The sequence below is a fragment of the Bactrocera tryoni genome, chromosome 1, assembly GCF_016617805.1.
Source record: "Bactrocera tryoni isolate S06 chromosome 1, CSIRO_BtryS06_freeze2, whole genome shotgun sequence".
In the NCBI taxonomy this organism is placed as follows: Eukaryota; Metazoa; Arthropoda; class Insecta; order Diptera; family Tephritidae; genus Bactrocera; species Bactrocera tryoni.
Window position 1 is genome coordinate 73794560 of NC_052499.1, and position 12272 is coordinate 73806831.

The following is a 12272-nucleotide window of genomic DNA, read 5'->3' on the forward strand; positions in this document are numbered from 1 at the left end:
CTGGCAGTACTGACATTTTGACAACTACCATCGTGAATATGGCTTTTGTGATAGAAGAGGAATCACATAGTGTGCTGATTGGTGTTTTTTGCCTGTTGAAAACTAATTGTAAGTTACATAATTTTTTTCACAAATAAAAGGCACTGTTAATTAGAAATATTGAATTATAAATTTATATTGACAGAACCATCACAATGTCTGATAAAGCGGTTGAGAAAGTTGGACGCCCAATGAAGTATCCATATACTTTCAGTGCAAAAATTGCCCAATTCCCTCTGAAGCATTATATCCAAAAGCAATGGATCTGGAAATACTATTTCGTTGCCTTCGGTTTGTGCATTCCTGTCTTCTATAAAATCAGCAAATTGGGTGAGTTAAAAACAAATCCTCGGAATGAATATTTTGTTTTATTACCTTTTTTAATTTTAGCAAACTCACCTGAAAACAAGAAGAAGTGGGCCGAGAGCCAGGCAAAGGAAGCTGCCGAACATCATTAGATGTAAAAGAATTTCACTCGCCCCTTGATTTAATATCTAATATGAAAACTTTCGATAATATGTTCAGGAATAAATAGCACACATTTAGCCCTAACAAAAATTGGATATAACTTAATTATTTGGTCATTTATATTCTTTCTGTTCATTAGATAATTTAAGAATACCTTTTAGGGTATTCCATTAATGCTCATGTTTGCATTTTATAGTATATTGTGTGATTTATGTTCATAATTGTTCAAGTCATTTTAATTTACTTCTCTCAATATAATGATATTAAGGAAACTGGGTAAGTAAATTGGTGGGGAATGAAATCGGTTGAAATTCTAAAAATGTGGCGTAATAAGCGGGAATGAGTTTCAGATGTTTGAAAATGTGCAATAAAATTCGTTAATAGAAAATTTTAACAATCAACCTAAACAAATATTTTCTAAATGTTTTATAATTGTCCAATAAGATTAATTATAAACAAAACCAAATTTCGAGTAATGTTATTTTTTATATCAAAATAATGCTGCCATCTCGGCTTCAATCATTTTTTCTAACAATTGTGATTTGATGTTTGCATAAGTCGAATTAATTTAAAGGCCATAATAATATGCTTATATATATAATATAATATATAAATTATGATGTTAATACAAAATATTTGTTTAGTATGAGCTTAATAACCATAACTTAAAGTAGGCGAAAATAAAATTTTATAATGGGGCAACGCTGTCGAAGCACTGCAATTTGATAAAAACAAAACTTTAGTCGGTGCATCTTTTGTGAATTTGATTAAATTTAACATATTTCAAATAGGATATTCGTTTTGAACATGTTATAGTTTAAAAAATATTCTATAACTTCACTCGAAAATGTATGTTCAAGGCATTGAAGCTATAAAACAATATATGCCTAAAGATAACTCTCAAATTTCTACAAATATTAAGGAAGAGCGAGGCCAAGAATTAAGTACAACCGACACAATGTCATCGGCAGAACGGTATAGGTAATTATATATAATGGTCGACCACCTTATCTATGATTCTACTTGGGCACTGATAAAATTGATTATAAATGCATCATAGTACAAACATTAAAAGGAACCCTTCCAAATGATTAAATAATGACTTTATTTAATTCTTACTTTTTCAGAAATAACTGATTAATTTTCTTTCAATTTCCGTTCAAAATTACTTTCAACTCTCATTTATTCATTTAAAAATAAAAGGGCGTATACTCCTCAATGTTCTATAATTTACATATATTACCTTTATTACATTTTTTAATTGTATACAGGGAAGAATGGGATAATCTGTTAAAAATTTTGGATGAAGACCCCGAGTATATACGGGAGCAAGCATTAGAAGGTGATTTAAAAGTTTCAAAGTTCCGAAGCATTTATTGGTCATTATTGCTACGAGTTTTAAATCCTAATTACCGTAGTTGGAAAGAACAAAGGGAGATGCAACGGAAGCGGTAGGTAATATTGGTTTTATTTTTACTTTAAACAAGTAAAACCGTAATATTTTTAATTTAAGGTACGAAAAGCTGAAAGACGAATTTATAAAGGACCCTCATGATAATACGTTACCTGATGATAATCCACTGTCACAATCGGAGGAGGTAAGAAAGTAATGAGTTACCATTTATCATTTCTGTAATAAGTTTTATTTATATACTTATAGAGCGTGTGGAACCAATATTTTAGCGACAGAGAACTTTTTGCTGTTATAAGTCAAGATGTTATTCGAACTTTCCCGGGAGTGGACTTCTTTCGTAAGCCGTTAATACAAAATGCCATGGTTTGTTATATTAAAAAAATTAATTATATTGATGTCATTATTAATAATATGTATGAATTCCACAGTGTAACATTCTTTTCTATTACGCACGAGAACATCCGTATATGTGCTACCGGCAAGGTATGCATGAAATCCTTGCACCTCTATTATTTGTTTTCTATGGCGACCAACAGTCACTGCTTCATTTTTCGGAGATAGCTCAAAATCAAACGAGGTAAGGTATATACCTTTAAAATATCAAATGTGTGTATGCTAAAAATGCTCAATGCTTATTACTTCTAGTGAACTTCTTTTAAACGTGCTGGACCCAAATTACTTGGAAGCTGATACTTAGTAAGTTGTACTAATGTTAAGCATGGGTGCATTTTACGAAAAGGTTATATTTAAATATTAACATTAATTTTAGTCATGTCCAACTATCTATCTGTCTGTCCAAGTTCTTATGTCGAAGCTTCTTTATAGCTTCGGTGCAACCGATGTTAATTTTTTTTTAGTTTTTACAGACATTAAACCATAACTATGTATGTATTCTAAAACACTACATCTATAGATATCTAGTGTAATATTTCAATAATTTAAGCTGTATCACTCTTTAGCTCTTTATTTTCCCGTTTGATGTCATCCATTGAGTCTTACTATCGGATAAAGAATTTCGCACAACCACACGAGCGTTTCCATGCGGAAAGTGAAGTGAGTTTGTAAATAACATTAAAAACTTTAACGTTATAATAATAACTTTTAGACAAATCATGGCATGGGAACCGGTGTAGAAATCATAAGTCAACTTATATCAATTCGTGAGAAGATTCTTGCCAAAGAGGATTTGCACTTGCACAATTACCTTTTGAAACTCGATATACCTTTACATATATTTGGAATGTAAGTGAATTGCAAGTTTTTAACTCTGACATGTTTGTAATATATTTTTCTTGTAGTCGTTGGCTTCGTTTACTCTTCGGTCGAGAATTCGCACTTCTCGATTTGTTGGTGATTTGGGATGCGATATTCGCAGATAGCGACCATTTCGATTTACCAAACTACATTCTAGTGGCAATGCTGATACGCATTCGTGACAAATTGCTGCTCAGCGACCAAACAAGCTGCCTTACATACTTGATGCGCTATCCGACCAACGTCGATGTGAACTTAATTCTGCGTCATGCATTGCACATGCTTATGCCGAAAAGATTTGAACGTCCCATCAATGCGTTTGTCTATTTTACGAACAACAAGCAAAAGGGAGCAATACAAAACTCACGTAGTACGAATTTTAGTAATACCGAGTCTTCCAATAAATCACCAAGAGGTAGTTCAACTTCAAGAGGTGATAATTTTTCAAAAATGGAGCAGCACATAGTAAAACTACAAGCACAAAATGCTGCAGACTCTGCGTCACGGTTACGAAAAGAAGTTGCTGATGAAGAAGGCGCCATCGCCGAAGGCCTTTCCAAAAATGTTTGTTCTAATTAGATGGTTAATCTTTAATTCAGCACAACTTATGTAGTTTATTCTCTTTTTATTTAGAGTCAAGAACTGATTAATTTGGAATTAAGGAATGCCGAAACGATAATATCCATAGCACGGAACAAACTCCAATTATATGTAGCCACTATGAAAAAACATATTCAAGGAAATAGCTCGAGAGAGCTATTGCAGGCATTAGATGGTATTGAGGAATTATGTGACTTTCTAGATGTTAAATTTGTGTTTCCCATTCATGCGGCCAGACCACCAATCGATGAAGCACTTGAAGCTAATGAGCAAGTGAGTTCGAAGAAAGGTCGCTGGAAAAATTATAATAGCAGTGAAAGTACAGCTATGCCTAGTGGTGCTGGCACGACAGACGAACTACGCAAAGAGCTTGAAAAACCACGCAAAACTGTTACAGATAAAGAGTTGCTTTCGGAATTTTCAGCGATTGCGATCAATGCTTATGAACGTCCAGAAGAGAACATTTCATCCAATCCGTCGCATTTGCTTGGCAACAACCGTGAAATTGAACTAATAACGATTGAGCCTTCCGAATGTGTTGTGGAGCCGGTCGTAGACAACCAACCGAGAATTACAAGTAAAGAAGGAACCGAGGCGACAAGTAGTAGCAAGACTTCTCAAAGATCTAAATTAGATCAATGATTGTATATTTATGTACTTAGTACAAATATCCTTCATATCCATAAATTCACAAAATCGTTTTTTATACTTTAAGATCATAGTTTTAATTATATTAAATGCATCAATGCAGTTTTGTTAGTATTTTTTTGAAATATACTTAAGTCACAAACATTTTCTTTAAACATTGCTTGGAGAGAAACTAATATATTCGGTCTGACGAACATTTTTAGACGCCTACGTACTTATATGGATTTATTTATAGACTTTAGTGACAATGATTTGTATGGTACATTTTGTAGCTGACCGGATTGCTCCAATAAAGTTTCTATGAATCAATCGGTAGGGCTTCGGAATCAGGACAACAGAGTCAGTGCTTTATTTTTGTTATAAAAAAGTGGAAAGCGAAATGAGAAGGCATCTGTTGAATTTGGTGCTCTCAATGAAACTACATTTATCCATTAATCATTCTAGGTTTGGTGGCTGATGGTTTTCTAGCATTTTGCCTCGGGTTTGTGATAGAGCTGGGTTCTAGGATTGAGTACCTAAATTTAGTAATTGTATCTTTTACTCTTCACAGTACTTCATTGAACACCATCATGTTTAGGAGCTAAACTTGGAACTGGTGTGGCTTGTAGTAAGACAGGTTTACGTAACTGAAACGGACCCGAATTTTTATCCGAAATAAGCTCTCTGGAGTCTCCGACCTGGACTCAACTCTATCATCCAACTTTGCATGTTATTTATCCAAAGGCGGTCCTTCTGTGTGTAATCTGTTACTGTAACATTTTTGCGAAAAGTTTCCGAGTTTTGGGTTAGCTGCGCGATCCTATGTCTATAATTGAATTTCTGGGAAATATGTATCACCTACTTTATCTTCATCTCGTAAATTCTTTGCTGTGATGGAAAATATAAGCTGACCGTATCCTCAGCGTCTTGATTGGTCCTGTAACCGATTTCGACCGAGTCCAAAATAATTCTAGGGCTGCTTTGTTGCTATGGGAATTATCGCCAATTTCAGGCAAACGCGAAACGCTCTACCAAGTTTTTGACCTCCCTATCCTTCCAACGTAGATACCACCTTGTTGTTTTGTAGCTAATACCTAACCCTTCTTTGGGATAAAGTGCAAAATCAACTGTCATTGAAATCACTTATGCTAATAGCTCCACTATAAATAGCATTCAGTACACGTCTGAAGTTTGTCGAGACGAAATTCCGTCGGTATACTGTTATAGGTTGACTTATTGTAAGAATATTCTACGAGGAACCGATTCGCCTCCAGAGGGGACCTTCCTCTTCCTCTGCTTTGAAGAATATAATATCGCTAATCACTGGAAGGGAGTATCTATCTATATGGGGTTAGATCCTCGAAATAAAAGCCATTGGCCGAATAAAATGCGGGTCAATTCCGGTGTGAAGAACAACTGACTGTTGTGAGAATTGGAAGAAATGGAACTGGAAGGAAGTCAATGGACGTGCTAATAGCTCCACTGTAAATGGCATTCAGTACACGTCTGAAGTTTGTCGAGACCGAAATTCCGTCGGTATATTGTTATAGGTCAACGACTTATTGTAAGAACATTCTCCGAGAACACGATTCGGCTCTAGAGGGGACCTTTCTCTTCCTCTACTTTGATGAATATCATTCCTTACGGCTTGTCCCAGCCAATCGTAAAGTATATTCCGCTTAATGTGGATTAGAATATAAATATAGGTACATACATACTTACATATGTAATGAAAGCAATGGTTTTTGTTGGCCTACGCTTTCACAATGACTCATTGAAGCTCAGCATTCTTATAAATTTAATAATTGTATTTCGGGCCAGAGCGATATTGCACTTCCTTCTTGGTAATGTTGATAAGAGGAATTTACTCGTTTTTCTACTCAGCTAGACAATCCAGAATTCCTACGTTGTATGTTCACATCCATATATCTTTGTTCCTGCCCAAAGTATTGCTGAATTTTAGGATTTAGCTTCGGTCACTTTCTTTAGGGGTACACATATTTAAAACTATTGTACATACATATGTATGTATATGTTTTCCGAGTGTCTTGCAGGTATTTCTCGATGTTTCCCAAAAACACCTACGAACAGCTTATGATTGTATAAAAAGCCATTTTATTTGAGAATTAATTTGCTATGCAAGCCAAGGAATCGATAAAAATACCATTCACTGAACTTTCTGGTATACCAGAGTTCTGTATAAAACATATAGTACATATGTACATATTAGTCATTGAAATCGACGACGACAAGGGCTGCAAAATAGCATGATTACATCACCATCTTTCAGCAGCGATTCTCAAGACCTGTGTTTGTTCCTAAGACAATCGGGTGCACCAAAACAGACTCGGATTTTTATCCGATATTGGACTAACAGGACAGAAAATAAAAAGGGTTCTTAACATTGAAAGTACCAGATTGAGAGCGACTCCTATATTAATATCGAAAAATTTAGATTGCCTACCTAACCTCGCGGACTGCAGGAGACGGTGAAGGGCTTAAGTGGGGTTAAACACGAAGCGAACGTATATTTGGATTAAAGAGGAGGGAAGAAGGCGAAGTTGTGACAGATCTGAAGTTTCTTCATTTGCGTTTATTAGTTTCCGGTAGATAGATGGCGGAGGATAGACACCACGACCATAGATCCGTTGTGTGTGCTCTCTGATCCTTTCGCACTATTTCGTTCTGTCCTAAAACCCTTAGAAAAACTTGTGTCCTTGAAGACTTGATTGGTTTATCGTGACTTTGCTCCGGCTGCATGACTCCGACTTTTCGATGATCAGTGCTTAAATTATGCCCGACCACGCGATTTCCATTTTAAGTTAGCAACAGCGCTAAGTTCTTAGTTTCACTTCTAAATACACCTTTAAAGATGAAGTTTTTCTCTAGACAGTCGGGTTTTCGTAACTAGAACGGGTTCGAACTTGTATTCAATGGCTTTCACAATAACAGCATTCCAGAGAGGTAGTGATTTATTCTACTTGAACAATTAATTACTAGTATTAAACTATCGATGTATGTATGTGAGTTTTATGAAACACAGAAATTTGCCTCTAGTCAACAGAAGATAAAGCCAAAATGGAGAAGTAATAATCGAGTTGACAGTTCTTGACCGAGAACAAATTAGGATCAGTAGTATGTCTAGTGTTTATAAAGAAAATTCTTATGCACAAAGAGCTTTACTTTTTACTGCAGTTACCGCACTACAGTCGGCGTCGGGTCTATTTCAATTCAATTCAATTCAGGAATACTTCCTGACGCTCCAACAGCAACTTACCGATAGACAGTTTGTCAAATGCCGATACTAGGTATAAAAGAAAATACTCACTTTACTTATTTTCATGCTAATCCAAATGGTTATTTATTACTCTTAGCCAAAGTTAAGGAGGAATTATATACGTAACACTTTTATTTTTTCTGTTTTACTTTTCATAAAATCGTTACTACATGAAAACTATTATAAATGAAGCTTAAAATTTAGTACTAAATGTTTTTCTCTAATTCGCATTGAGAAAAAAACGAATGATCACAACTGTTAAGGATGTCTAATTAAAATCATAATAGTATCAAAGTAGATAATTAAAAATGCAATTTTTAAAATGTAAATAACTACTACCTCTATAGTAAAAATACTAATGCAAAGGTATTCTTTTTGCTTGAAACAATAAATTTAGTTCTGAACAAATGTTAATGAACAAAATCAATTCATAACCAATAATGATTTATTATAATTGTTATACATTATATTTATAAGGGTATACTGAAAATATTCCTTAACAGTTGTGAAATTGATTATCAAAATAAAGACTAATGTTTAAAAACGTTAAAAAGATGTAAAAAATGCAAATAGCATATACAATCTAGTTATGGCGCATCGCTGGTAACACTCTGATTTGTTTCATTTGTACTTTGCTCATTGTTATCTGGAATGATCGAATCAGAATTCGGCTTTGTAACCGAAGCGCTGCGCTCCCTCATGGCCAACGTTGAGCGCGACGACAACGGTGTCGTATTCGGACTTTGTGTTGATTGAGGGTTTCGCTGTAATGCGCGCATTTCCAAATCATAGACAATTTGCATAATTTTAATTCGACTCTCAGCCGCCAAATCCGAGGGTAATCTTTTTACGGTTTCATTCATACTCTCAAAGAATAAATCGTATGTGTTTCGCTCACGCTTAGCCTGACTTAATACATTGAACTCCAGCTTGCCATTGCGCTGTTCGGATACACGTGAATAGCATATATCAGCATCCGAAGGTGATAGGGATGCAGCTGCGGACAATGGACCGGATAGTATTGTCATATTCTGTCGCGTCTTATTACCCCTCATTTCACGAATCAAGCTAAGCATCTCGGTATGAGCATTAGTCAGTCGAGTAGCCAGTGATGTTTCGGAACCAGATTCATCTGGATTAATGTTTTCCATAGTTTGCTGGATCCTTTATACAAATGTGTTAAGTAAAAGTAAGTCAAAAATATTTACTAGCATATTTGTGGTATTAATATTTACCTATCGTCTAGTATGTGCATTTGATTGTTCTCCTCGGCAATCTCAGTATCCGGATTCTGTAAATAACTGTTGGTCGCTTTTCGATGACTACGCGAATTATGATGAGCTAAAGCCAATAAACCTTCAGTCATAACGCGAGTTTTGCAGTATTTGCAATATCCAAAACTCCTATTGCCTTCGGGATCAGCTAAAAGCCATTTATATAACTTAAATTTTCCGATGGCGTTACTTTGCGTAGGTGTGTCCTCCGTTTTTGAATTTTGTGATGCTCCTGTTTCGTTTTGTCGTGTTAGATGCGCGCGTATGTGCATTGCGGTGCATTCATGTTTGGACGCAAATTTGTTAGTGGGTACAAATACGCTTTGTTTACAGTAATTGCAGTAACCGTAGTGCTCCCGTGATTCGGTTTCGCTGAATATTAACCACACATACTGCTTATGCCAATTTTGTGGATTACCACCGGCATCCATTACCGGTTTAACCTCTTCCTCGCTAACTCCACCTTCATCGTGGGGAACATTAAATTGATGCTTTTCGGTTTTCATTCTAAAATATTACCCAAAGTAAGTATGTATTATATTAATGCATATATGTATCGGTTTTAACGTTTTCACCTTTAGAAGACCAAAGGTTTAGGGTCAAATGACACGTAATACCGTTTCTAAAATTGTCTATCATTTATACTCACATATCTCCTTCCGCCAACATCATATTTCTCCGGGCTAGAAATTTTTGAGTTGCGAATTTATGTCGTTCTGTTTTCTCATGTAGAGCAGGCTTATACTGATTTGAAATAACTACACGACAGTATTTACAATAAGTTTGGCCGTTCTTTGTTCGTCGCATCCATGGTACGTTGACAACGCTTTCTCTAGGCTCCTCTCTGAAATAATGACATCTATCAACTGGTGTATTGTTAATATAATTATAATTCAATAAAGAACTTACAAACTGCTGTCTAGCTTTTCCCGCTTCGTATTTTGAATATAAGCACTTTTGGAAAATCTGTGACGTTCAGCTCTTTCGTGTTTGCCTAAATTTAAGTTTTTAATTAGGAGCTGCACTTTACAACATTTACAATAGATATAATCTTCATCCTCTTGGTTTCGCTGATAGCATGGATTTAGTTCAAACCACTCATCTGTATACATCGCTCGTTTGCTATATTGAAGTCGCATGTAAGAGATTTTTAATAACATAATAATTATTATTATATTTTAAATACCGTTTCAAGACATTGTCGACTGTTGATCGATCACTTTCGTCGGCGTCAAAATTTACGCTATCTCCTTCATTTAACTGCCCAGTTTCATCTTGGTTTTCCAGTTCGTTATTCAGAGTTCCGTTTATTAGTTTTCGCTTCATGGCTTCGCAATGTGATTGTGATTTTTCATGTAGGTTCTTTTTTACCGTTGACAAGCCGTACATAAATCTTTTCTCGCAGTAGGAACAGTAGGCATACTTGGGATCATCTGGGTCAGCACAAATCCATTTATGAAATTTCGTATATTTACTCCAGTCGATTGGCATATTATCATTGACATTTCCTTTGTTACTAAAGACAAAATACAAAAAATAAATTGACTACTTCATAATATTCAAATATATAAATAATACATTTTATCTTTTCTGGCACTATATGCGAATGCGTGCATGTTCTTCTTATGCAATTTCGTCTTTAAATGTTTTCGGCAGCTATGTTTGTCCATTATCACTTTGCAAATCCGACAACACCTTTGCTTACTAGAATTTGGAACTTTATCGAAAAGGCGCCCCTTTAACACTTTACTGTAACATAAAAAATTTAGAGATTTTACGGCATAAATAAGCTTATTTATAATACTTTTTGGCACGATTGTCCATTCGTATATTATTTTCATCAATTTCCACGTATCCTGCTGCCTCGAATCCATTTCCACATATTTCTCCCAAATTAATAGAATTTTCTCCATTAACCGTTTGACTATAAAACATCTTCTCGTTAAGTTTGTGTTTAATAGAATTTTCGTGCCTTTGTCTATTGAGGGAAAATTCTACATCGAAAACACAATTGCAGTATTTGCAGTAACCCTTAGTTCCGCACTCATCAGCATGATTCTGACGTACTAACCAGCAGTGTGCTTTTTGCCAATTAGTCCAGTTAAAATCATTCAAATCTTTGGATCTTTCCAAACGTTTTCTTATTAATTCCGTTGAAATTCGCTGCGCATTAAAATCATCAACTTCATTTTTTATGGCAGATAACCCATCTCTAAAAAAAAATGGATACTTTATATTGATATTAATACGTTTTTACACCGTGCTTACTCATTAAAGGCCTCCTTGCAAGAATGTAAAAATTGTTCATAGTTATGTTGCCTTTCTTTGTGTATCATTGCCCCATCATGCCTTTGTAGAGAACAAGCACCCTCAACATTCATATCCTTGCCACAATAGAGGCAGAAACCTAGGCGTTTACCCTCAGTTCTACGCAACAACCAGGGATAGGTTCTTATCCAATTTTTCCACTTATCACTTAACCCCACATCATCACAATTTGATGTCACGTTGACTTCTTGGTCGTCTTCACTACAGCGTTCAGCTATAGCTTCCAACAAATTCATCGGATCTACATCAACTATAGTGCGTTCTTCAGACTCAATCATCACCTCTGAACTTTCAATATTGTCAGTATAATCAACTGGTTCGTCCTTTATGCTTATATTTCTTAAACACACAAACTCCATTTTATAAATTGAAAAGGATTTATTGCCGCCAATTTTGCTTTGAACGTCGATTTAAGTTTTTGAAACCAAAATATAAAAATTAATTGACCAAAGTATAAAATAACATTTCAGAAATCTCTTTAATATATTCTAACACCTGAGAATATATTAAATATATTTTTCTTAGGACGAAGAGCAAATAATACACTCAAACTTCGTAAACAAGGATAATGCAGAGACAAACTATAAAGCCTAGACAGTATACAAAAATGCTTACAGGCCTTGCCAGATTATTGTAAATTACTTACCCAATTATCTGCAACAGAATTATCGACAGTCTGTTAAGGTATACATATGTTAAAAGTTTGGCGCCTAAGTTCAAAACATGATGTACTAACGCTGCATCCCCACAGGCATTAATTATTTGATATGAAATTCAAATTTATTGTGTTGAAATAGGCAATATTTTTAATGGTAACTTGATTTCTTAACAATAACGTCTGGCATATCAAGCGAGAGTTTGAACTCTTGAATCGTTTACAAAGATTATGAAGATGACAAACTTAATGAGAAGCGAAAAAGAAAAATTTCTGCGCAGACATGTACCCATGCTAATAATTATCATTAAAATTTAACTTGTTTTTCAATTCTTT

General features: G+C 34.9%; 3 protein-coding genes across 3 annotated transcripts; 2 read left to right on the forward strand and 1 right to left on the reverse strand.

Moving 5' to 3' along the window:
* Window positions 1-18: 18 nt before the first annotated feature.
* Window positions 19-612, forward strand: LOC120778695. The gene is made up of 3 exons (XM_040110653.1): window positions 19-108; window positions 185-369; window positions 430-612. The coding sequence occupies exons 2-3, from the start codon at window positions 195-197 to the stop codon at window positions 495-497; spliced, it is 243 nt and encodes an 80-aa protein (XP_039966587.1). The 5' UTR covers window positions 19-108; window positions 185-194; the 3' UTR covers window positions 498-612.
* A 615-nt stretch (window positions 613-1227) lies between these two features.
* Window positions 1228-4762, forward strand: LOC120782800 (TBC1 domain family member 5). The gene is made up of 10 exons (XM_040115277.1): window positions 1228-1488; window positions 1779-1958; window positions 2021-2105; window positions 2168-2284; window positions 2350-2498; window positions 2567-2617; window positions 2881-2974; window positions 3027-3163; window positions 3220-3739; window positions 3809-4762. Exons 1-10 carry the CDS (start codon window positions 1355-1357, stop codon window positions 4415-4417), a joined length of 2076 nt encoding a protein of 691 aa, XP_039971211.1. The 5' UTR covers window positions 1228-1354; the 3' UTR covers window positions 4418-4762.
* A 3344-nt stretch (window positions 4763-8106) lies between these two features.
* LOC120780522 (protein suppressor of variegation 3-7) lies at window positions 8107-11837 on the reverse strand. The gene is made up of 8 exons (XM_040112792.1): window positions 11222-11837; window positions 10758-11165; window positions 10532-10702; window positions 10140-10469; window positions 9863-10075; window positions 9603-9797; window positions 8915-9460; window positions 8107-8843 (listed from the first exon to the last, which is right to left on the reverse strand). Exons 1-8 carry the CDS (start codon window positions 11638-11640, stop codon window positions 8267-8269), a joined length of 2859 nt encoding a protein of 952 aa, XP_039968726.1. The 5' UTR covers window positions 11641-11837; the 3' UTR covers window positions 8107-8266.
* Window positions 11838-12272: the final 435 nt, after the last annotated feature.